The sequence below is a fragment of the Mauremys mutica genome, unplaced genomic scaffold (genome assembly GCF_020497125.1).
Source record: "Mauremys mutica isolate MM-2020 ecotype Southern unplaced genomic scaffold, ASM2049712v1 Super-Scaffold_100033, whole genome shotgun sequence".
Taxonomy (NCBI): domain Eukaryota; kingdom Metazoa; phylum Chordata; order Testudines; family Geoemydidae; genus Mauremys; species Mauremys mutica.
Genome location: NW_025423255.1, coordinates 346672 through 372607, shown reverse-complemented (window position 1 = coordinate 372607; position 25936 = coordinate 346672). Strand labels below are relative to the sequence as shown.

At 51.2% G+C, this 25936-nt stretch overlaps 1 protein-coding gene across 1 annotated transcript in view; it reads left to right on the top strand.

Annotated features, from left to right (window-relative positions):
- Positions 1-291: 291 nt before the first annotated feature.
- The window catches only part of LOC123358218 (zinc finger protein 420-like), a gene marked incomplete at both ends in the record, with an annotated part of 84126 nt that continues 58481 nt past the window's right edge, over positions 292-25936 (top strand). The window contains one exon of the mRNA XM_045000883.1: positions 292-1154. Coding sequence (XP_044856818.1) covers positions 292-1154 — 863 coding nt within the window. The remainder of the gene's footprint in view (positions 1155-25936) is intronic.

The following is a 25936-nucleotide window of genomic DNA, read 5'->3' as shown; positions in this document are numbered from 1 at the left end:
CAGCAAGTGGATAAACACAGAGCATTATTGCAAAGATCAAAAAGCCATGTGTCCAGGAGTCATGAGGAGGAAAAATCCTGTGAGATTCAGCACAGACCAGAGAGAGAACAAGGAAACCAGCCAGGGGTGAAAATGGGTAAATGTATTTCCTCTCAGGGAACTCAGAAGGACCTCAAGGAAACCACAACAAAGCAGGAAATCATCATTGGAAAGAGAAAAAATACATGCACAGTGTGTGGAAAAAACTTACGTGACTACTCAGCCCTTCTTAATCATCAGAGAATCCACACAAGGGACAGGCCCTACGAATGCCGTGAGTGTGGGAAAAGCTTCACTCAAAGATCAGTCCTTTCTAGACATCAGAGAATCCACACAGGGGACAGGCCCTATGAATGCTGTGAGTGTGGGAAAAGCTTCACTCACAGATCAGCCCTTTCTGTTCATCAGAGAATCCACACAGGGGACAGGCCCTACGAATGCCGTGAGTGTGGGAAAACCTTCAATTGCAGATCAGACCTTTCTAAACATCAGATAATCCACACAGGGGACAGGCCCTACGAATGCCTTGAGTGTGGGAAAACCTTCAATCGCAGATCAGACCTTTCTAAACATCAGAGAATCCACACAGGGGACAGGCCCTATGAATGCTGTGAGTGTGGGAAAAACTTCACTAGCAGCTCAGACCTTTCTAAACATCAGAGAATCCACACAGGGGAAAGGCCCTATGAATGTCGTGAGTGTGGGAAAAGCTTCACTCACAGATCAGCCCTTTCTAGACATCGGAGAATCCACACAGGGGACAGGCCCTACAAATGCCGTGAGTGTGGGAAAACCTTCACTCAAAGATCAACCCTTTCTGTTCATCAGAGAATTCACACAGGGGAGAGGCCCTATGAATGCCATGAGTGTGGGAAAACCTTCAATCGCAGATCAGCCCTTTTTACCCATCAGAGAATCCACACAGGGGAGAGGCTCTATGAATGCCGTGAGTGTGGGAAAAGCTTCGCTCAAAGATCAAGCCTTTCTAGACATCAGAGGAGCCACACAGGGGACAGGCCCTACGAATGCCGTGAGTGTGGGAAAAACTTCACTAACAGCTCACACCTTTCTAGACATCAGAGAATCCACACCGGGGAACAGGCCCTACGAATGCCGTGAGTGTGGGAAAACCTTCTCTTGGCACTCAGCCCATATTAGCCATCAGAGAATCTGCAAGGGCAATGAACACCATAAAAACCCCTGTTCAATTCCAGGTCAGAAAGCAAAACTCTTCTGCAAGAATATCCAAAAAATATTGTGTTTCACTTCACTGCGTAAGTACAGTTGTGTGGCAATTAAGTGATGACCCTAAAATTTCATAAAAGCAAAGAACGCTGAACAAAAAAGTGGGAAATACGGCTGTATCTGAGAAAATGGCTTGGAAAGAAGGAAGACAAAAATTGATCGGTCGAGAGAAAAGGCCCTGTTTTCCCCTAGTTTGGAACTTCTCTCACAACTACTGGAATAGAAAAGCTAAACAAATGGTGTCCTATTGTTGCAAAGGAGATTGAAGTGAGGCCATTTTCTCCAGATAAAAGAAAATGGTCATGTCAGGAGTGGGATTTGAAACCACGTCTCTATGCAGAAACCAGAACACCCAAGAGAGAGGAAAAAAGAGTCTTAAAACTGGCACTTTGGACCAGTCCACAATCCTAACGCTACAAAGAATGTGACTTATCAACCCTAGTTTTCATTAATATTTGATGACACTCTTTAGGGAGGCAAGATGGCACATCTCTTTCAACTCCTAGAGACCTTCTCCAGCACAGCTGATTTTTAGGCACACTCACCCGGACCTAAAGTTACACGTTTCCTGGAGTTCCATGAGTTCTGCAGTGTTGGAATCTCCCTGCTCACGTTTTAAGCGAACAAAAGATGGGTGCTGGCATTCTGAGACCCTCAAAATCCTGCCCTGGGGGCCAGACAGTTAAGCAACCAGCATCCACAACCTCTACCATGATAGCATCCCGTCTGGCAACAACTCACTTATCAATAGCTGGGGTCTGAAATCCTCATTTCTTTGTTCTATCACTGTAGTCTCCACTTTCCTATTGCTTGTCTGTATAATCTCTGTCTGGTTCTGTGATTGTTTCTGTCTGCTGTATAATTAATTTGTTGGGTGTAAAGCAATTCAGGTGGTGGGGTATAACTGGTTAGATAATCATGTTAGGATTGGTAAGTTACATTTCAGTAAAATGATTGGTTAAGGTATAGCTAAGCAGAACTCCAATTTTACTATATAGTCTGCAGGTTCAGGTACTGACAACAGTGGCTGCCTTTTAGCCAGAGCTTTTAATCAGGGCAATACATTGATCCTGTAAAATCATTTCCCAGCCGTAGTCCATCACCCACATTCCTTAGGGCATTGGGCCACCATGTGGACGTTTCATTTCCCTCCTCAATTTCAGACAGAGACACAATTTCCTTTGCACCGATCCATGAACAGCAAAACCTCCCTGTGTCTCTTGTCTGAGCCAGCGCATTCGATTCCATTGACACCTTCTCTCCTGCAATGGCAATGGTCATGCAGACGGGACGAGGCCACCTTCACCTCTGACAGTGAGATATTGGATCAGCTCTTTCTTTACGCTGCTGCTGTTAGTCCATGAAACATCAGGGATGGATGCAAGGCTGAGTTCATGCACCAACCCCCTGAAACATTTCAGCGCCCCAGAGAAATCCTGACTCCGGCTATTGGCATGATCTGGTGGAGATTTGAATAGGAACTGGACGGTCTGAATTGTCAGTGTGGGGAATGAACAACAATCTATAGCAATGTCTTTAACCACAAACACACTCTAATCATGCTCCATCCGGAAGGGAAATGGGCAGGAACTCTTGCTAAAAGGCAGCCACTGTTGTTAGTACCTGAACCTGTGTAGGGACACCCGAGTGGGTATCGAGTCCATTGCCTTAACCAGGGGTAGTCGATTATTTTATCAAGATTCAAATTTCTTGGTCAAGGTATAATCAATGTATAGACGCCAGAGAAAATAATACACTGATGCTAATGAGAAGAATATAGAAATATTTTGCAGTCACTATGGGCATAACTATGATTGTTTTGTGTTTCACTCTTTATATATGGCACCACCTTCCTTCCCTTTAGACTTCTAGTTTACCAAGGGTAAAACTAAACAACTCTTCAGATACCAGGGATTTGATGTAGCTGCTTTCAATCCTCCGGCTCTGCCGGAATAAGTAACATTTCAGGCTGTCACTGAACTGAAGGAGGGAGATCATTTTTTGACAGGTTACGCCTCCTCTTAAAGGTGTTTGTCTGGCAGCCTTGGTTCCCAGGTCTCTCCTGAGGAAGAAAGTTTCTGTGCAAAATACCAAACCTTTTAACAGAGCGGAGGGAAAGGCAACGGCCACATGATGAGGCCAATATGTACCACAACATGATTCGTTTATGTGGGATGACTCTGAGCACTGACTGATCTGCACTCTCTTGTGTTTGAAGAGATGTTGAGTTTTGCACTTGGGAACCTATAAGGTTGAAGCAATGTTATGGATAGTGACACGACTGAAGGGTGATTTAAGGTTGTAAAAATTGTTAAAAACACTGAGCTTAAACGTGAACTGCCTGTTATTAAAGGCTGGTTTCCCCACGTCGGTTCCATAAGCTCTGCTAGAAAGGCCCTGGGTTCTCTCCTGCCTCGGTGGGAACTAGAGGGAATCGTCCCCTGCTGCCCTTGGCTCCAGGCTGATTTTTCTGGGGAGGGGGCGTGGAATTGATTTGTTTGCTGTTGGGAAGGGAGCCAGGCCAGTTCTCAGGGAACGAGAACTCCCAGCATCTGCCCAGCCCAACCCAGGCTGCTGCCCTGTCCCAGCCTCTGTTCCCCTGGGGGCCCTGCATATTTGACTCTAGAGCAGGCCGGGAGCAGCAGCTGAGGCAGAGGACACCTGGGCTGGGCAGATAGGAGGGAATTTAGCAAGTGGAAATGGTAAAACCGCAGTGAAGTATTACCTTGGACTCGACGGCATTTCTCCATTGGTCTGTCTGCTTTGGGGCAGGGACAATGACACGTCCTGCTGCATTCGTCATTTCAAAGGGGGGTTTAGGATTTTCATTCTCAGACACGGTGCACAAAGCAGGACTCAACCCAGGGTGCAAACGAAATGAGCCACTCACAGGTTCTGGCAGCCACAATGAGCAGTTGGTGCGAGAGCTCAGACCTGCCCCTGTCCCAGAGGGAGGGGGGTGTCTACAAGGGGCTTGGACCACTGATCTACCAGCGCCTAACTCCCAAACTTTCAGTAACTCTATTATCAGTGCCCATGAGTGTAATTTAAACCATGAGAAAAACCACACTAGGCTAGACCAAAGGCCCATCTCGCTCTGAATCTTGTCCTTTGACAGTAGCCAATACCAGGTGCCCCCAAAGCCACCACTGGGAGTTGAACCCAGGATCACCTGTTTACAAGGCAGGTGCTTTAGCCAGCTAAGCCACGGTGCCTGCCTGAGTGTAAGATATAGTGTCTGCCCACACCTGACTCCCTGCCATCTCCACCAGGACCTGACACGCTTTCCTTGTGTTTGGATTCTGCAAAGCAGAGGAGCAGGTGACGTTTTCCTTGCAAGCTGTGTGTGTGAGTGAATCTTTGGCCAGGTCTGCACTACAAAGTTGTTTCAGCAGAAATATATTGCTCAGGTGTGTGAAGAACACACAACACTCCCTCGGTCGGCAGCTTGGTGTGGCTGGTGTACACACTGCAATGCCACGTCTGGTGACAAAACTGCCCTATTTTGGTGACAAAAGAAAACCACTTCGATGAGAGACCTAAATCTTTTTGCAGCAAACTTACAGTGACAGAGTGCCAGTGTAAATGCTGCTGGTCTTTAAATCACCATAACTGGCCTCCGCCAGTATCCCACAATGCCCGCTGTGAACTCACCTGCCCTGCATTCCTGCTAAAGAGGCTGGGCCCCTCCCCTTTCCGAGCTCCAGGAAGTTTTGGCAGCTGAGCCTGCTGCTCTGCTCCGGCAGCCAGGAGCAAATCACTGCCGTGGAATGCTGCTCTCCGGCACTGCGAACACAGAGCAGGGGGCGGGAACTTCCTTACAGTGTGGGGTGCCACCGGCATCCGAACTGTGACATCCCATGACACCCCTTCCCTCGAGGAGGCTCTTACCTTCTAAACAGGGATGGCTGTTTTCTAGTAAAATCACTAAAAGGGAAGGAGAAAACTCGAAAGAGGTTCCTCCTGGCGCTCACGTCCGTGAACCCGAATACTCCCTCAGACCTCAAAGAGAGACCTGGAGAAGGAGACTTGCTGAAGCAAAGCCACAGGGGTCTCTGAGGTTCCCCTGGCCCCTCGCCCCTGCCCTGCCTGGCTGATGTCAGCATCTCTCTGTGAGGTCACCACCTCCCCACCACCTTGGACCAATAGTCTGAGGTCCTGCAAAAGGCCTTTGTGATGTCACTGCCACACCCCTCCCTTGCTGTGCCAATGTCCTGCTCCTGGCCAGGCACTTTGCAGGTTTGAGCTACTCCCTTGGGATCACCCCACTCAAGGAGCGTTCGTTCTAGGCAGCAAGCCGGCTAGACAGGGAAACATCAGACGCTGCTCCCAATGCTACACTCAGTTTTTCAGAAATTAGTCGACTTTATGGCCAGAAGAGACCATTAGAGCATCTAATCTGACCCCCTGCATATCACAGGCCTCCTGTAGGACACAAGAGCTACTTTTGGGCAAACACATTCCAGAAAGGCATCTAGTCTTCATGAAATGACATCAAGAGATGGAGAATCCACCACTTTCCTTGGTAGCTTGTTCCTGTGGTGAATCATCCTCACTGTTGAATATTTGAGCCTTAATTGTAATATGAATTTGTCTCTTTTCACCTTCCAGCCACTGGGTATTGTTATGCCTTTCTCTGCTCGATTCAAGAGCCCTTTAATACCCAATCTTATCTCTCCATTAAGACACTTCAATACTTCAGTGAAGTCACCTTTCAATCTTCTTTTGATCAGCTAAACAGGTTGAGCTCTTTCAATAGCTCACTAGAAGGCATTTTTCTCCAGCCCTCAGAACATTTGGTGGCTCTTTGCTGTCCCAAACTCTAATTTCACAACATCTTTTTCAAACGAGGACACCAAAACTGGAGGCAGTATTCCAGTATCAGTCTCACTGATGCTGTGTCACCTCCTGTGACGTTACTGACATAATCTGTAACTGTATAGATCACCGTTGCGACTGCTGTTCTATATTTGCAGCCAATATTGTAGAAAGGTTGTTGTGTAAGGGGTCTATGGAGAGGTTCTGATTGGCTGATTATAATGATGCTATCTCTAAATGTGTATCATTTTTGTAGTTGACATTATGAATATTGGTTCTATGCTGCCCGTATTTCAAAGTTGTGCTCTGCTTAAAGGGAACACCTGAGAGATGATGGTGTCAGTTCTGCCTAGCCTGCTTGATGCAGGTTAGGCAAATGTGAGAACCACTACACTACAGAAAGTCCATTACACTGCCCTGCCCTGCCCTGCCCTCAAATTCCCTGCACTTTGGTGGTGCTCACCCTGGCACACACTGATGGGCGAACCTGGAGAAACTCGCAGCAGCTCTTTGATGGGTCAGCTGGAAGAACAGAGGACTGGAGCCAGGGATCAGGAAGTCGTCCTTACATCACCTTTGTGACTCTAGCTTGAAGGGGAGCTTCTTTTTCTTCCCCTTGCTGAGAAGCAGCAAGAGAAGAAAGAAAGGTCCGGTGGGGCAACTGGGTGCAGAAGCCAATGCTGCCTTTTCCTGCAGTGAAGCCCAAAATGAGGGACTTGCATTGAGTAAAGGCAGTGCTGTGCTTCCAGGAAAGAGCCGACTACTGCAGAAAGAGGGATGAAACAGCCTGTGATTGAACCAGGGACCTTTAGATCTTCAGTCTAATGCTCTCCCAACTGAGCTACTTCAGCACCTGCAGGGGCCTTTTTTGGGCTGCTGCTTCTCACCTTGGAGTTTATTCTCCATAAACCATCTCTCCAGTCAACAATGGCCAATGCAAGACAGACATCGCTTGCTATTTTAGCCCTTGGAAACATCATCAACTAGTCTCTGGATCTCTCAAATGCTGCGCTTCACTTCATGGGGGAAAAGCGAGAGAAGCGACCTTTGAACAAAGGGCCTGGGGTTAACATCCTAATGCTGTCTGTCTCCGACTGTAACACTATTTAATACTGGCCCACCCGGTGCTAGTGACAGTTCCATTTCTAGATGTTAGTACATTTCAGTTACTGTCAAAATTAAAAGTTTCTATATGCTTAAAAGAAATGATTTTTTAATTTGCTTATATATGGCATGAATAAATACAGATTTACACATCCTAGCATGAACATTTATTGTCTTATATGATAGAGAAAATCCTGCATCCAAACTGTGCATCGAAATCATGAAATGAGCTACAAATGCAATAAAAATAAGGTATTCAATGGTTTAACATATGGAGCGGGGCTGGGGGGCACTGAAGACACGTCTTGCCTGGGATGCCACTTGGTCTAGGGGAGGCCCTGTCAGGGAAAGCAGGAGCTAGTCTCACACCCCTATTTCCAGGCTGTAATCTGTGGGCGACCTGCTCTGGGGGAGGGATCGCGGCAGCCCAGACTCAGGGCTGGAACAGGCCCCGGAGTGAGGGGGTGGCTGCAGGGTTTGCAGCACTCTGACGTCTCAGACAATGTGTCTCTCCCAAAGCCTCAGATCTGCGTCCCCAGAAGGCTCCTGCGCTGCCTCCGCTCCTCTCACAGTCTATAGCAAGGAGCAGCAGCAAGGGTCAGGGATGAGCCATAGGCACTAGGTGGGAGGCAGAGGCTTCAGGAGGAAACCCAGCCCCCAGAGCAGAGGGGGATGGGAGGCTTTTTCTCTCTCCTTAGCCACGGGCTATAGCTCCAAGAGCTCTGTGAAATGCCTCCCCGCCCACAGCCTGGGGAAGGGGAAGGAGTCTCAGGTTCTAGCTCAGGGGAATGGAGTAACATTCAGGGGGATGCAACTGGGCCCGGGCCAGCCGCCATGGGGGTGGGGAGGAGGAGCCACTAAGCTCCACTCTTGGCTCCAGCCCCAGCTCTGGCCCCTGCCTCAGCCCCCTTACCCCTGTCTGTGTCCCTTCCCCCTTAGCTGCGGCCCCACTCCCAGCCATGATTCAGGACCACTGATCTCGGTGGTGGGACAAGGGGGTTAAATCTTGGCAGAGACCCCCCAAAGGGCAGGTGTGGCTGCTGTCTGGCTGCCTGGGCCCAGACAATGGTCACAAATTCTGTCTCCTAGCAACCAATGGCCGGGGCACACCTGCTGCAAGAGGCCAGCTGGCTGGGAGGAGTCGGAGAACAAAGAACGAGCTGGAGGCCAGCTGAGCAGGTTGCCAGGGAAACAGGACAGAGGACAGACGAGGGGCAAAGGGCCTGGCTGAGTCGGGCTGTTGGGAGCAAGGAGTCTGCTGGGTTTGGGGACTCGACGGGAGAGCCCAGGCTCTGAGTTCGGGGTCTGCCCAAGATGGACATTGCTGAATCTTCCTGCTTCCTGTGCGAACACAGAACTTTCCCAAGCTGGATCCCAGACCCCTAACAAACCTTCTGTTGTACAGCGCTGGCTGAGAGTCACTGGTGATTGTGGAAGTTGGGGGTGCAGGACTCCCCTTCGGGGGAGTGAGGCTTTCCCAGGTGTCCGATTCAGGTAGACTCACTGCAGGAAGCTCCTGGTGTGGAACAGGGGGGCTGAAAGGTCCAAGGTCAGTCCCAGGAGGGGCTGAAGCCAAGGAGGCTTCCCCCAGTGAGGGCGTCCCCTGGGGGTGTCACACTGACGAGGCTCCTGCCTGGGTTTGACTCAGAGCTGTTCCAGAGCACAGAGCCTGTGTGCCCGTCACAGCCCCCCAGCATGTGACCTACAGGCTCCACTCTGGCAAAGCTCCCTGTAAATCAGAGACAAACTCCCCCCTTCTCCCAGTTAATCTCCCCTGCAGAGAACCCAGAGCAGCTCCTGCCTCGCTGGGTCTCCTGCCAGCCACAGCTGGCCAAGGAGCTGCCCGAGACGTTCCCCGGGGCTCTGGATTTATCATCTCGCAACGACTCGATTCAACTTGCTCAGGTTAGAAAGAAAGTTGGGTTTTTTTTTTATGAGCCTGAAAATTGCCTCCGGTGTGAAAGTCAGAGCGGGATTATTTCATGCTCACGCACCCTTATCACTATTGAAGGAGTAAAGGAACGTGCAAACCAATGAAGCCTTAACATGTCATTTGCATCCTCAAGCCTTGTCCCTGTGGCAGGATCTCAAGGACAGACAGAAATGTTACCCGGTGTCAGGAGGAGAGAGGAAAGCACTTCCCCTCGTGTGTTTCCCCCAGGCTGTTGTGCAAGGCAGCAGAGGCGCTTTAGGGCATTTTCTGTCACTGATTTTTTTCATTGGTGTGGGAGGAAAGACTTAGACCTGCCAACTTTGTGACCCTGTGAATGTGAAGTGACCAAGTGGTGAGTTAACAATGATGCTGTTGCACAGGATCTGACTGGAACTAGAAAACAAAAAGTCCTTAAAGTGGAACTCTTGGGTGAATAGACCGATCTGATTTGTATTCAACCTTGGAAGGCAATAGACTGTTACATTGGGCAGAACAGCCTGGTTTGGTTTGGTTTGGTTGGTTCATGGGTTGGCTGCTTTCCCTGATAAATTGCAGAGGGTTCAGAGAAGAGCCACAGGAATGATTACAGGCTTGAGCAGGGAGAGGAGTTTAAAAATAAACCGAACCTTTCCTGCTCCTGCCGGCTGTGACTGCTGAGGATATTTTCCTTCTCTACTCCAGGGTCTCTCTTCTGCCAGATTCTCAGCAAGTCAGGCCCCCTGCAGACTATGGCAGAGCAGTTTGGTATGAAGCTGCAGGACTAACAATGTAAGAGTGCAGCTGCTGTAGCATCTTGACTGACCACGGGTAAATCCTGCAGCCTTGGCAGCCCAGGATAACCTCCCACTGGTGGTGATGGGAATTTAGCCTTTGTAACGATCTGCTGGTACCTGAGCTCTCAGATGTGAATTAAACTGGGGGCAGACACAGCTCTATCCAAACAAGTGAAGGATGTAAGTGAAAGAGCAAAGCTGGCCCTGGGGAGCTGCTGCAGTCCCGTAACCACAGCTGGAAGGGAACAGAGGGAAAACACCTGGAGCAGCACCGAGAAAAGAAAGTTTGTCAGTGAGATCAGTAACAATAAATTAATAAACAATAAATGTGAACTGAAGGAGTGCTTTCTCCTCTGTGCCGACAGGTTTGAATTGTGTTACTGTACTATGAGATAAAGCTTTACAATATCCTGCTCTAATTTCAGGATGGGTCTGTAACCATAATTAGTCTCTGTAGAAGTGGGACTTTCAAAATTCCCAAGGAATTTAAGGGGTGGGGTTCACGGTTGGTCACCTGAGGGCAGTGCAATAGAGTTCAAACCAAAGACTAGAGAGGCGAGAACAGGGATTGTGGGACACCTCCCTTAGGCCAATCACAGCACTGTAATCGACCAGGGTGTCTACACTGGTACCGTGGCGCTGTAGCCCCGGCACAGAAAGCTGTACGCCTCTCGTTGGGAATCCCTCTGATTTACCGTTTTTACAGAGGGTGAAATGACAATTTTTCCTATCCCTGCCCTGTTCCTGCTCTTTGTTATAGTTCAATATATTTTAAGTGAGAAAAATGGTAGTAAAAATATCTGCTCTCCAGCACAACTTGAAGCAACATCAGAGCAACTGGGAATGAAACAATTTATTTCCAAAAGGGGAACTCAGTGACTAACAATGGCTTTGAAATGGGGGAACAGTATAACCGTGATGCTCAGGGTTTGTTTAGACTAGGAAAAGTGATGGAGTTTAGGTCAGGTCAAGGGGAAAGCTAATGCCAACCACTGCACCTGGGCTGCATCTGTTCTACAACTGTAATTGTCTTTTTACATCAAGATCATTAACTTGAGCAGCCGACGCCATGTACAGCCCTAGTGGATGTCAGGCACAGATAGATTTTGCCTCAGTGTACCTTGTTGGGATCAAACCTCCAGGAGCTGATGAACATTCCTGGCTCAAAAGGAAAGGAGTTGATAGAAAAGATCACAGGACTGACCCCAAAGAAGGGTGAGCTGCAAAAGGCAGAAGCAGGTAACTCATCTGGGGGAGCTGAGAGACCACGGTGAAGATGGTGCGAAAATCACAATATGGGAATTAGAAAATGTGATTTTTTTTTAAATTTTGCCCAGCCCTAGTCAAGAGATTTATTACAGTTCTCTCTCATGTGGATTTTCTGATGTCTGATAAGGACAGAGCTCTGATTGAAGCTTTTCCCGCACTCAGAGCATGTGTAGGGCGTCTCCCCTGTGTGGATTCTCTCATGTCTGATAAGGGCAGAGCTCCGATTGAAGCTTTTCCCGCACTCAGCGCATGTGTAGGGCGTCTCCCCTGTGTGGATTCTCTGATGTCTGATAAGGTGTGAGCGCTGATTGAAGCTTTTCCCGCACTCAGAGCACGTGTAGGGCGTCTCCCTTGTGTGGATTTTCTTATGTCTGATAAGGTGAGAGCTCTGACTGAAGCTTTTCCCGCACTCAAAGCACGTGTAGGGTGTCTCCCCTGTGTGGATTCTCTGATGTCTGATAAGGGCAGAGCTCCAATTGAAGCTTTTCCCGCACTCATGGCACATGTAGCGTGTGTCTTCCAAGTTAATTCTGTCACTTGAAATAAGGTCTGAGTGGCTACTAAAGTTTTCCTCTGGCCTCTGCTGAGTCTCACAGGCTTTTGTTTTTTCTGGGAGTGCATAACTCCCGGAAACATTCCATTTGGATCTTCCTGATAAAGTTCCATGTGGTTCTCCTTGCTCAGCATCTTCCTGCTGGGGTTTCTCCTCCTCATTCTGACTCACCATCCTATCACCTGATGGGAGACAGAGAGAATCCAGACACAGGTCACTCCCTTTGCCGGAAAGAAAGAAAATCTCAGAGAGAGGAATGGTAAAAGGGATGAACAATCCAAAATATGTGGGGGAGAGATCAAACCTATCAGGTGCTGATTTTCCCCAAAGCCTTCCCCAGAGGAGAGAGGAAGGGATCAGTTTTGGTCTGCATCTCACGAGAACACTCGGGGGAAAGCGAGACTGGGGAGGGACCTGCTGCCAGTTGTCAGTCAGAATAGGAGGGAAGCCATGAGTGACATCTGCCATAATGATTCCACATCTGCAGGGAACAATCCTGAACTTGGAGAGCTCACAGGGTCTTTGTAGGGCATCCCAAATGTTTCCTGAGTTCCCACACAGTTGTTAAGTTGGTTTAACCAATTCCTCACCTGTGAAGGCAGCTCTTGGAAGCACTTCTTTCTCAGAGCCCTGGAGGTCCGGGACCCACGGCTCTTCCCCTCTTTCCAGCTGGGAGATCACATCAGGTTTGGAATTTGGAAACCCTACTGCAGGCAAAGAAAACGAGAGAGGTCAGTGGAATTTGTGGGATACTTGTCACAAAGAATAGTCCATGGTTTTAACCCCCAGCTCATTTTTAAGAAGTAACATCCCAAGACCAGCTTCCTTGGCTCCAAGTGGCAGGAGAGTTATGATGATTATAAATCATATGTATTACCTTAGTGCCTAAGGACCAACTAACAGTGGGTCCCCATTGTGCTCAGCAAAGTACAAACACAGAATAGTAGATGGCCCATGTCCTGAAAAATTTACAATCTGAATAGACAAGACAGACACAGAATGGGGGAAGGGGTAGAACCCACTGTTAGAATAGAGATATTCAGGCCTGCCTGTAAAGTCTATAGTTTAAGAACTTAGGTGTATTTTTATCACTTAGCTACTTACAGGAGTATGAAAACAAAGAATCAAAATCACTGTCTGTATTTGTAAGGGCCTTCTCTTACTGTGACCGTCTGAGTCCTTGTTCTTAGGCTAAGGCCTTTGGCTAAGCAGCAGGGGCAGCCATAAGCTGGGAAGCGAAGGGTCACATCCTCACATCCCAAACCCGTCACACTGAAAAAGACGGTTACTCACCGTTGTAACTGTTGTTCTTTGAGATGTGTTGCTCATATCCATTTCAGTTAGGTGCGCGCGCGCCACGTGCACGCTCGTCGGAAGTTTTTTACCCTAGCAACACTCGGTGGGTCAGCTGGGTGCCCCCTGGAGTGGCGCCACTATGGCACTGGATATATACCCCTGCCAACCCATCCGCTCCTCCGTTCCTTCTTGCCGGCTACTCCGACAGTGGGGAAGGAGGGCGGGTTTGGAATGGATATGAGCAACACATCTCGAAGAACAACAGTTACAACGGTGAGTAACCGTCTTTTCTTCTTCGAGTGGTTGCTCATATCCATTCCAGTTAGGTGATTCCCAAGCCTTACCTAGGCGGTGGGGTCGGAGCGAGACGTCGCAGAATGCAAAACTGCTGAGCCAAAGGCTGCATCGTCTCTGGATTGTTGGACCAATGCGTAGTGTGAGGCAAAGGTGTGAATCGATGACCAGGTAGCCGCCCTACGTATTTCCTGGATGGGGACATGAGCCAGGAAGGCGGCAGAAGAGGCCTGTGCCCACATAGAATGGGCAGTGAGATGGCTAGCGGGAACGTGAGCCAGTTTGTAGCACGTTCTGATGCAGGATGTTACCCAAGATGAGATCCATTGGGAAGAGACCAGCATGCCCTACATACGGTCTGCCACCGCTACAAAGAGCTGGGGTGAACGCCGGAAGGGTTTTGTTCTCTCTATATAAAAGGCGAGAGCCCTATGGACATCCAAAGTATGTAGTTGTTGTTCCCGGCGCGATGAGTGCGGCTTCAGGAAAAAAACTGGGAGGAAAATGTCTTGATTGACATGAAAAGCAGACACCACCTTAGGGAGGAAAGAGGGGTGTGGCCGCAGGTGTACCTTGTCCTTATGGAAGACCTGTAAGCTGTTGGTCGGGGCTCAACTCTCCGGCGGGCGGGAGGGGAGCCACACCGACTCGCTTCTTTTCTTCTGCTGGTCTTTTAGGAGTCACAGGGAACAACGTTAGACCGCCAGGCCCTCTGGTGCAGGGGCTGGCCAACAGCAGTTCAAATAGGCCCAGGCCCTCTGGAGCAGGGGCTGGGCAACAGTAGCACAGATAAGCCCTGGCCCCCTGGAGCAGGGCAGGGCAACAGCAGTTCGAATAAGCCCTGGCCCTCTGGAGCAGGGCAGGGCAACAACAGTTCAGCTAAGCCCTGGCCCTCTGGAGCAGGGCAGGGCAACAACAGTTCATCTAAGCCCTGGCCCTCTGGAGCAGGGCAGGGCAACAGCAGTTCAGCTAAGCCCTGGCCCTCTGGAGCAGGGCAGGGCAACAACAGTTCAGCTAAGCCCTGGCCCTCTGGAGCAGGGCAGGGCAACAGCAGTTCAGCTAAGCCCTGGCCCTCTGGAGCAGGGTAGGGCAACAACAGTTCAGATAAGCCCTGGCCCTCTGGAGCAGGGCAGGGCAACAGCAGTTCAGATAAGCCCTGGCCCTCTGGGGCAGGGGCTTGGGTAACAGCAATCAGTCCTAATAAACCCAGGCCCTCTGGAACAGGGGCTTGGGTAACAGCAACCAGTCTCAATAGGCCCCGGCCCTCTGGAGCAGGGGCTGGGGTAACAGCAATCAGTCCTAATAAACCCAGGCCCTCTGGAACAGGGGCTTGGGTAACAGCAACCAGTCTCAATAGGCCCCGGCCCTCTGGAGCAGGGGCTTGGGTAACAGCAATCAGTCCTAATAAACCCAGGCCCTCTGGAACAGGGGCTTGGGTAACAGCAACCAGTCTCAATAGGCCCCGGCCCTCTGGAGCAGGGGCTGGGGTAACAGCAATCAGTCTCAATAAACCCAGGCCCTCTGGAACAGGGGCTTGGGTAACAGCAACCAGTCTCAATAGGCCCCGGCCCTCTGGAGCAGGGGCTGGGGTAACAGCAATCAGTCTCAATAGACCCAGGCCCTCTGGAGCAGGGGCTGGGGTAACAGCAATCAGTCTCAATAGACCCAGGCCCTCTGGAGCAGGGGCTGGGCAACAGCGATCAGTCTCAATAGACCCATGCCCTCTGGAGCAGGGGCTTGGGTAACAGCAATCAGTCTATAAGCCTAGGCCCTCTGGAACAGGGGGCTGGGCAACAGCGATCAGTCTCAATTAGAAGGTTCACAGGTTCAGACCCTCAGGCAGGGGCTGAACACAAGGCACCCAGTCAGTTAGTGGAAGCCCAGGCCCTCAGTCAGGGCGGGGCAACAGCAGTTCAAGTCTATGAGCCCAAGCCCTAGCTCAGGGCGGGCAGCAACCAACACAGGGCTCAGACCCTCAGACCGGGCTGAGCAGCAGTTCGAGTCTATAAGCCCCGGCCCTAGTCCAGGGCGGGGCAGCAACACACAGAGGGCTCAGACCCTTAGGCAGGGCTGAGCAGTAGTTCAGTTTATAAGCCCAGGCCCTAGCTCAGGGCGGGGCAGCAACACACAGAGGGCTCAGACCCTTAGGCAGGGCTGAGCAGTAGTTCAGTTTATAAGCCCAGGCCCTAGCTCAGGGCGGGGCAGCAACACACAGAGGGCTCAGACCCTTAGGCAGGGCTGAGCAGCGGTTCAGGTAAGCCTAAGCCTGAGCGCTGGGGTGAGGGGGAGACTGCCACCCGTGAGTGGGGTGGCAGGGGGGACACAGGCCCACCCACTCCACTGTGTCCCAGCCCGGGGCCCTATTAGCGGCTAGCACGGCCGCTGGTCAGTGGGGTCCTGACCGAAACACACCGACATGGGCACCTCGGTGCCTATAGCCTGACAGGGGTCGGCTATCCCCGGGCTACAGTCCATCTCCCCCTCCGTGGGTACCTGCTCCTCGGTCGCCGGGAGATCGGGCCAGTCCATCTGCATGGGCTCCTCGGGACCAGGGCTTGGGGGCAGGTCCGGCAACTCCTGCGGGAAGTCCGGCCCGGCTGCCTCCGACGGCTCCTCCGGGTAACAGCAGGGCGGAAGCGGCGGCGGCGGCTCCTCCTCGTACCGGGCGGGAGGAAGTCCTGGCGGCTGCTCCGGGTTCCAATCCCGGGGAAGTTCCGCAGGTTCCTCTTCGTACCGGGCGCGGGGCAGTGGGGGCCAGTCCGGATCGCCCCCTCGGGTCCTGGAGGGTTCCCAGTCCGGAGCTCCCGCCGGCACGTCTGCTCGCGGCGGTGGCTGGCCCCTGACTGAGGTCTGGCGGTCTCCTTTTCTACTTCCTGTCCCGCCCCTTGACTTCCGGGGGGCGGGGACAGGAAGTGGTGGCTCAGCCCAGCTGGGCTTCTGGGAGGGAGCGCCTGCTGGGCAGGAGGGGAGCCACACCGACTCGCTACAAGACCGTATAAGGGGGATCAGCCGTCAAGGCACGAAGCTCCGAGACTCGCCTCACTGAGGTGATAGCGCAGAGGTGATAGCGACCTTTCTTCCAGGAAAGGTACAGCAGGGAACATGTGGCCATAGGCTCGAAGGGGGCCCCCATAAGCTTGGTCAACACCAGGTTTAGATCCCAGGTGGGGGCTGGGCGACGGACTTGGGGGTACAACCGTTCCAGTCCCTTAAGGAACCTGGAAACTATGGGGTGAGAAAAAATTGAACAGTCACTTTCACCTGGGTGGAAGGCGGAAATAGCTGCCAGATGAACCTTTATAGAAGAGACCGCCAGGCCCTGCTCTTTGAGGGACCAGAGGTAATCCAGGATAGTAGGGATAGAAACCTGCCCGGGGACCAAGTTACTCTGATCACACCAGTGCGAGAAACGCTTCCACTTGACGAGATAAGTCATCCTAGTGGAAGGCTTCCTACTTCCCAAGACGACCTGTTGTACCGAAGCAGAGCAGCACAACTCCGATTGGTTCAACCACGCAGGAGCCATGCAGTGAGATGAAGGGACTGCAGGTCTGGGTGGTGAAGCCTGCCGAAGTCCTGTGTTATGAGGTCCGGCCACAGTGGCAGGGGAATCGGATCCGCCACTGAGAGGTCGAACAACTGGGTGTACCAGTGCTGCCTCGGCCATGCTGGAGCAATGAGGATCAGGTTGTCTCTGTCCCTGCAGAGCTTGAGTAGGACTCTGTGAATGAGCGGAAATGGTGGGAAGGCATAGAGTAGGTGCCTCTTCCACGGGATCAGAAATGTGTCTGAGAGGGAGCCCGGGAAGCGCCCTTGGTAGGAGCAGAACACCTGGCATTTCCTGTTCTCTCGGGAGGCAAAGAGGTCTATGCGGGGAAAGCCCCACCTCCAGAAAACGGAATGGATGACGTCGGGACGGATTGACCACTCGTGAGACAGGAAGGACCTGCTGAGGCGATCTGCCAGAGTGTTCTGGACTCCTGGGAGAAAAGACGCTACCAAATCGATTGAGTGGGCTATGCAAAAGTCCCACAGGTGAGTGGCTTCTTGGCAAAGTACGGAGGAGCGTGCCCCGCCCTGCTTGTTTATGTAAAACATGGTCGTTGTGTTGTCCGTGAACATGTATACACAGCAGCCTTGGAGATGGACCCGAAACACCTGGCATGCTAGACAGACTGCCCTCAGCTTCCTCACGTTGATATGCAAGGCCAGCTCCTGGGGCAACCAGAGGCCTTGAGTGTGAAGGTTCCCGAGATGGGCACCCCAACCCAGAGATGATGCGTCTGTGGTTAGTGCCACCGAGGGCTGAGGAGGGTGGAACGGCATCTCTGCGCAAACTACAGTGGACTCCAAGTGAGGGAGTCGAGAACCGTCCTGGGGATAGTGATCACCGAGTCTATATTGTCTCTGTGTGGACGGTATAGAGAAGCAAGCCAGGTTTGGAAGCACCGAAGTCGCAGCCTCGCGTACTTGGTCACAAAGGTGCAGGATGCCATGTGACCTAATAGACCGAGGCAGGTGCGCACTGACGTTGTCGGGAAGGATTGAAAACTTCGAATGATCAAAGACATTGCCTGAAACCGTGGCACAGGAAGGCAGGCCCTGGCCAGATTGGAGTCCAGAACTGCTCCAATAAAGTCTATTCTCTGCGTTGGAGTCAGGGTAGACGTTTCTATGTTGATCATGAGGCCTAGCCTCCCAAAGAGGTCTTTGATGACACACAGGTGCTGTGATACTTGCAACTGGGAAGTACCTCGAATGAGCCAATCGTCGAGGTCCGGGTAGACGTGTATTCGACGACGGCGGAGGGAGGCAGCTACAACGGCCATACATTTGGTGAAGACTCTCGGGACCGTGGAAAGACCGAAGGGAAGCACCGTGAACAGGAAGTGCTGTTGGTTGACCACAAAACGGAGAAACCGTCTGTGCGGCGGGTAAATGGCGATATGGAAATACACGTCCTTCATATCGAGGGCGGCATACCCGTCACCCGGATCCAGGGATGGGATGATGGTCCCCAGGGATATCATGCGGAACTTGAGCTTTATCATGAATTTGTTGAGTTCTCGCAGGTCGAGGATCGGTCGTAGACCGCCCTTTGCCTTGGGGATTAAAAAATAGCGGGAATAGAACCCCTTGCCCCTCATGTCCTCTGGCACCTCCTCTATGGCTCCCAGATTTAGGAGCGCATGGACCTCTTGTAAGAGGAATTGCTCGTGAGAGGGGTCCCTGAAGAGGGACGGGTAGAGAGGGTGGGATGGGGGTGGAGAAACAAATTGGAGGTGGTATCCTGTTTCCACCGTGCAGAGGACCCAACGGTCGGAGGTCAGCTAGGACCAAGCAGGGAGGAAATGGGAGAGGCGGTTGAAGAAGGAGGAAGAACGATCTGGCAGGGAAACTGGTGGGCCGTCCTTGGACGTCCCATCAAAAGTTTTGTTTTAGCCCCATAGGTGGTTTAGGGGGCGCTTGACTTTGGTTTCCCTGAGGGCCAGACTGTCTCCACCGATTCCCCCTGCCGTGCCGTCTGGATGTATCCTGACGCGGCCTAGGCTGGTTATAAGGGCGGTATGGTTGGGGCGTGAAGGACCTATGTTGGGTCACCGGTGTGTGCATACCCAACGAGTGCATTATGACTTGATTGTCCTTCAGGCTCTGCAACCTGGGGTCAGTTTTGTCCAAGAAAAGGCCCTGGCCCTCAAAAGGTAAATCCTGAATTGTCTGCTGCAATTCTGGGGGAAGGCCTGAAGCTTGTAGTCAGGAGATACGTCTCATCATTACCCCGGATGCAAGCGTTCTGGCTGCTGAGTCCGCTGCATCCAGAGAGGCCTGGAGAAAAGTTCTCGCCACTTTTTTACCCTCCTCTAGTAGGGCCGTAAACTCTGCGCGGGATTCCTGGGGAAGGAGTTGTGCAAACTTCCCCACAGACACCCACGTATTAAAATTATAACGACTTAGGAGGGCCTGCTGGTTTGCCACCCTAAGTTGGAGGCCTCCAGCCGAGTAGACCTTACAGTCGAGGAGGTCCATGCGCCTCGCCTCCTTCGCCTTAGGAGCCGGTGCTTGCTGGCCATGATGCTCCCGTTTGTTCACGGATTGGACAACCAGGGAGCAGGGAGGTGGGTGGGTGTAGAGATATTCGTACCCCTTGGAGGAGACCATATATTTTCTCTCTACTCCCCTAGCTGTAGGTGTAATAGAAGCTGGGGATTGCCAAATTGTGTCTGCATTGGCTTGAATAGTGCGGATGAACGGGAGAGCCACTCGAAGGGGCGCATCCGCAGATAATATGTCTACGACAGGGTCCTCTATTTCAGCAACCTCCTCCACTGGCAAATTAATGTTTTGTGCTACTCTCCACAAGAGGTCTTGATGGGCCCTGAGATCAATAGGCGGAGGACCAGAGGAGGATGTTCCTGCCACTGCCTCATCAGGAAAGGAGGGGGAGGAGAGGCCCGGTACCAACGGGTCCTGAGGTGGGTCATGGACCGGCGGAGCACCATCTGCATCAGGTGGAATCTCCGGGTCTGCAGATTGAAGTGGATCTTCGTCCGTGCCTGCGGGAGGAGGATGGCTTACAGTCGCTTCAGGAACCCTGTGCTCTGAGGGGCCGGAGCGTTGAGCCACAAGTGGGGCACCTTGGGCCTCGTGATATGCCCACGGAGTCCAAAAGGCCCATCGATGAGGACCTTGCTCCTGGCTTTGTGCCTCTGGATGGTGGCACGGAATATCAGATGCCCAGTCCTGGTGGTAAGAAGCACTCCCAGCCTGGGACGACATTGACATGTGTCTCGAAGGCCACGTTCGGTCCCGGGGCGGTACCGGTGAGCGGTACCGGTCTTGTCGGTGCCACGAACGAGACCGGGACCTTCTACCGTGCCGGTGCCGGGAGGTCGACCGGGATCTTGAGTCCCTGTGCCGGAAGTGACTGCGGGACGCACGGTACTGAGATCGGTACCGAGAGCCGGATCAGTATCAGGAGTATCTGTCCGGTGACAGAGATCTTGAAAGTCTCCGCGAGTACGACCGGTACTGCGATGGAGAGCGGTGCCGGGACTGCGAGCGGTGCCGGAATCAGGAACGGCAGGAGCGGGAATGTCTCCGAGACCGCGACCTGGAAAGACGTCTCTCCAGTGGACCGACGGAAGGAGGCCTTATCAGGGCCAGCTTGCCGATGGATTGGATAACCCGCACCGCTGGTGCCGGGGGTTGAGGCTGCATCGACTCCGTCAGCGCGATGAGCTCTCTTGTCGTTGAGAAGGTCTCCGGCATACAAGGGAGAGTGAGCTCGACCACAGCATGAGCCGGGGAGCTATGTGGCACCAGACTCAATGCAGTACCGAAATTGATGGTGCCGTGCTAGGAGGAGCTGCCAACTGCGTTGCCGGTGTTGGCGGTGCCGCAGCAGTTACCGGGATCCGACGGATGGACTTTGATGTGTGCTCCTTCTGCGAGGATGGGGTCGGAGCAGTACGTCATTTCCCAGTCGGGGAAAGGGAGCAATGCCGGGGAGCCGGTGCTGGCAGATGCCGGTGCTGGGAGTCCTTTTTGGTACTGGAGCGATCTGGTGCCGAAGGTGCGCTCCTCATCGACGCAGGTTGGGTGGACGGTGCCGGCACCGCAGGACTAAGGGCCGATTCCATAAGGAGCTGCTTTAGTCAGAAGTCCCGCTCCTTCTTCGTTCTTGGCTTGAACGACTTGCAAATTCGGCACCTGTCTGTCAGGTGGGATTCTCCTAAGCATTTTAGGCAGCAGTCATGAGGATCCCCCACCGGCATCGGCTTCTGGCACACCGAGCAGGGATTAAATCCCGGTGCCTTGGGCATGAGCCCGCACCGGGTCGGAGGAAAGGGGGCTACTCCCCCAATCCCCCGCTTAACTATATACACTAACTATGAAAATACGTACTAAAATTAACTATAACTACAAGAACTTGAACTATATACACGATAAAGAGTAAATAACTACAAGAAGCTAGGGATGTGGAGGTCAGCAAAGCCACTCTCCACTGTTCCAACGACCGTCACGGGCGGGAAGAAGGAACTGAGGGGCGGATGGGTCGGCAGGGGTATATATCTGGTGCTATAGCGGCGCTGACCCACCGAGTGTTGCTAGGGTAAAAATCTTCTGACAAGCGTGCACGCGGCATGCTCACACTTACTGGAATGGATATGAGCAAGCACTCAAAGATCTATATTTACCCTGAGGATATGACCCCTGCTAGGGACAATAATGAACTGAGAGACCTCCCAAGGGCTTTGTTAGGCATCCCAGATGTTTCCTTCAGGCACTTACAGATTCTGGGTGGTTTAATGTTTCCTCACCTGTGCAGGGAGATCTCAGGATCTCTCTTTCCTCTGAACCTTGGAGGTCTGGGACGCATGGCTCTTCCCCTTGTTCCAGCTGGGAGATCACATCATGCTGGAAAACTAGAAACCCTGCTCAGATGAAAGAAAAGAAAGGAGTTCAGTTGATTTCATAAGACTTGGGCATAAAAAAACATTCTATTACTTTAACTTCAGTGCTTAGTGTGACCTGGTGGGCCAGGGGCAGTTCTCACTGAAAATGCCAAAGTTAGGGCAGGCTGAAAAAGGGAGAGCAGATGCTCCCAAAAATGGTGGTTAATACTGAAGTTAAACTCACCGATCAGTCACAAACACAGGTTATCGAGAAGCTGAAAAAAGAAATCACGCAGCCCCCTTTATTGCATCCCAGTTCTCTGGCTCCTAATCAGCAGCTAGGTCCAGTACAGTGAGAGGTTATTTAAAAACTCTGCTCACATAAACAAAGTGTTCCTCTGACCCCAAAGGGTCAGCCACATCACCAGGTCAGTATAGGTTTGGATATTACCCAAAATTCCATCCTTCCAGACAATCCTTTAGCATCTAAACTAAAGGTTTAAAGGAAAGAAAGACAGAAAGAAGTTAAATGGGAAAGCAGTCAGATACATTCCAAAATGGATATATCAGGTTCTTAGCAGTATTGGTGAGTTGCTGGCTTGAAAGTCTGTCTGGAACACATCCACAGATTGGATGGGTCATTCAGTCCTTTGTTCCAGGGTTCAGTTTGTAGAGAAGGTGCTCCAGAGGTAGGAAGGTGGATTGAAGACAAAATGGAGATGATGCAGCTGCCCTTTATATTCCTTTTGCCATGTGGCCTGTACTTCCTGAGTCCCAAACACAAGCTTCACAGCACGTGGCATGGAAAAGCCTTGAAGTTCTCATTAAACAGGCATACCCCGGCATGTCTTCCTGACTCAATAGGTGTATCCCCTTGGTCCTTTCCATGGGCTCATTGTACAGCTGATGACCCTCAATGGGCCATCAAACAGGCTAGGCAGTGTTGATGCTAATATGTCTGGGGGTGTCACCCAGAAACACTGCACAAGTCTGGAAATACAGATATACCCTGCATATCTATAACTTACAATACAAAGGTGATACAAACATAGAAACAAAATTATCATACGTGGAATATCAAAACATTTTCACTGACACCTGGCATGGCATATCTAGCATGATTCATTGCAATTTTATCAGATTATAATATTATTTTATTATTAATACCAAAGTGTCTCACAATTCCATCCAGTGTCACACTTGGTAAACCAGTGAATTTCTAGGACTAGTTCCTCAGGTCCTTGAAGATGCCGAACACTGTGCTTATGAGGGATTGAAATACCCACATATCTGCTGGGAACACACACTCAGACACTGTGTCAGTCTACACCCCTATGTTCACTCTTCTAGAAAATTATGATCAATTTTGTACACAGTATGGCTTGTGAGGTATCATTTGAAAATGCATAATCTACTGAATATTATCCTCCTGTTAAAATGTGTAGTAACACTGTATGTAAAGTTATGAGATTTTACTGTATGATATTACTGAAAAAGTTACAATTCTGGGAAACACCCACAGAGCAGTTCCTCAGAGACAGCAAGGCAAACAGCTGGTCAAAGAGCCATTCTCCTGCACGGGGAAGGTGTGAAGAAGACATTTACATTCCATCACAGGGACCTCTTGAAGCTGTTGTGGAAAACGACCACACGATTGATTTTGAATCAGCTCAGCCTGAGGCTCTTTTCTTGGTTAAAAGTGCACAGGGGGCAACAGCTATTGGAATACTGTCCCCCTGAACTAAAAATCACACAAGCCTTTTAAAGCTTAAAACCCCAAACAATGACACATACGTTGCACGTTAATTTCCTTATTTGGAATATATTGCAAAATATGATGCAGGTCAAAAGCAAGCTGAACAATCAGTTTCCCATATTCGGCCTTCCCTGTTATCATTATCACACCTGGTGATATGGGAACAAGACTCTGCATGTCTCAAGAAATGTCACTACCAACCTAGGCCATTTTCACATGCTGGGGTGCAATCCAGAGCAGTGAGGAGTTGTGTCATCTGTAATCCTGGGTGAGATTCAGTGTTCTGCTGCTGGAGATCCCCTGAATGGATACTCCCAGCCAGCATTCAAGGTCGCACCGAGAGGTTCAGAGACAGAGAGAGTGTCCTGGGGAAGCTGGGAACAGGAAGCATGGGCCGGTGGGGTTCAGTGGAGAAAGGGAACAGGAAGGGCAGGGATATCACTGAATGCAGGATCTCAGCAGTGCTAGATGTCAGGATAGCACATAGTGCAGCCCATTGGAAAAAATAATCCCAACTATACATACAGAATGATGGGGTCTAAATTAGCTGTTTCCACTCAAGAGATGGATCTTGGAGTCACTGTGGATAGTTCTCTGAAAACATCCACTCAATGTGCAGCAGCAGTGAAAAAAAGCGAACAATGTTGGAAATAATTAAGAAAGGGATAGATACGACAGAATATATCATATATCATATTTGTAAAAACAGCAAATGAATCCATGATACACCCACATCTTGAATACTGCATGCAGATGTTGTCGCCCCATCTCAAAAAAAGATATATTGGAATTGGAAAAAGTTCAGAAAAGGGCAACAAAAATGATTAGGGGTATGGAACAGTTATGCCAGACCTAACCCCCAGTTTCACTTGAGCAAACAGGAGCTATTTGACACTGTGCGATACGGCTCCTGTGCTCTGTTCCCAAAGTGTTCTGCAGCAGGGGAGGGTCTGTGGCAGTGTGTGTGTGTGTCACTGGCATATTGGGGTGATGCTGAAACAGGACAGAGTAGAGGTGGCATTGTGGGGCTGGTGTGAACTTTATCTCTTCATTTCCCCTTCCAAGAACCGAGGGGACAGGAACCCTTACCCAGTGAGGTCACAGTCTCATAGTTCTCCTGCATGACATCCCAGTAGAGGGCTCTCTGAGCGGGGTCCAGCAGAGCCCACTCTTCCCTGGTGAAATGCACAGCCACCTCCTCGAAGGTCACCGGCCCCTGAAAGAGCAAGAGTCCAACACTCAGGATCTCTTTCCCCACTCACAGCCCCACTATTTGTGGCAGAGAGGAGCCAATCAAATGGAAGCTCCGTGTGGATCCCACTCAACAGAGTCCCATCCCCACCCCGCTCAGCGTATCCAGCAAATACCAGGGTGGGGGGACGAAGAGAGAGCCCCTTGTCTCTCCCAGCAGATCCATCACACACCTACTGGCCACCGACTGATACAGGAGATGGAGCCCCTAGCAGGGTCCAGGGAGAGCTCCCTGGTAGGAAGCCCAATAACCTCCTCATTGTGAGGAGCAGGATATGAAGGGAGAGGCAGCTCCAATAAGCCTGACTCATGGGTGCCCCCTTCATATCTCACAGCAGCCGCTGGTTAGTGAGGTCAGGCTCCAGCACTGGGACTCTGGTCAGTTTGACTAGCTCCATATAGGTGGGTTATTTTCTTTCTTCACAAATTAGGGCATTTCTGCCTCCCAACCTCCTGGGTCTGTTCCTAGAATCTAGGCCACTTATTAAATAACTCCCAGCAGGTTTGCCACACCCTGGCCTCCTCCTTTCCCCATGCTGTGAATTTTCTGCCCCGCTCCAACCTCCAGACCAGACTGTGCAAACCTTCCCATCTCCGGTGTATTTGCTGTCCCTCTCCTCCAGCAGGAACCCACCAGCAACCCCCCGATAATCTCTACCTGAACTGACTCCACTGCAGCCATTTCTCTTCCCTGTCCCATGTCAGGCTGGGATGACCTGGAGCAAAACATGGACGCCATTCTGCAGCCTGTCTGGGGGAGAAGGGCAGTTGTGGGCATTTCAGAACAGGTTTTAGTTAATTTCACATCAGAATTCCCCCAGGCCCTTTCCCTGCAGACAGACACCCTAGATCCTGCCATGCTGGGAAATGCTAAATCTGTTTATTACAATGTAGACCTGGCCCCTCCTGCCAGCTAAGCCCAGACACATTTTTAACCTCCCTTCTCCCTCTCCTCACCCCCTAACAAAGTCTCTGAACACAAGGCTAGAAAAGAGCAGAACCAAAGGAGTCACTGTGGGGGATTCCCTCGGACACTGACCCCACGGCAGCCACACCCCAGCAGGGGGAATATGGAGTCAGGAACTGGCTTTTCCTCTCTCTGATCCTTTGCTTGTTCACTGGAAAGTGGTTCTGCCCAGGGATGCAGCAATACATGTGTCTGGGTGGACTAGAGAGCTGGAAATCTCTCCCCCCACTCATTTCTACCAC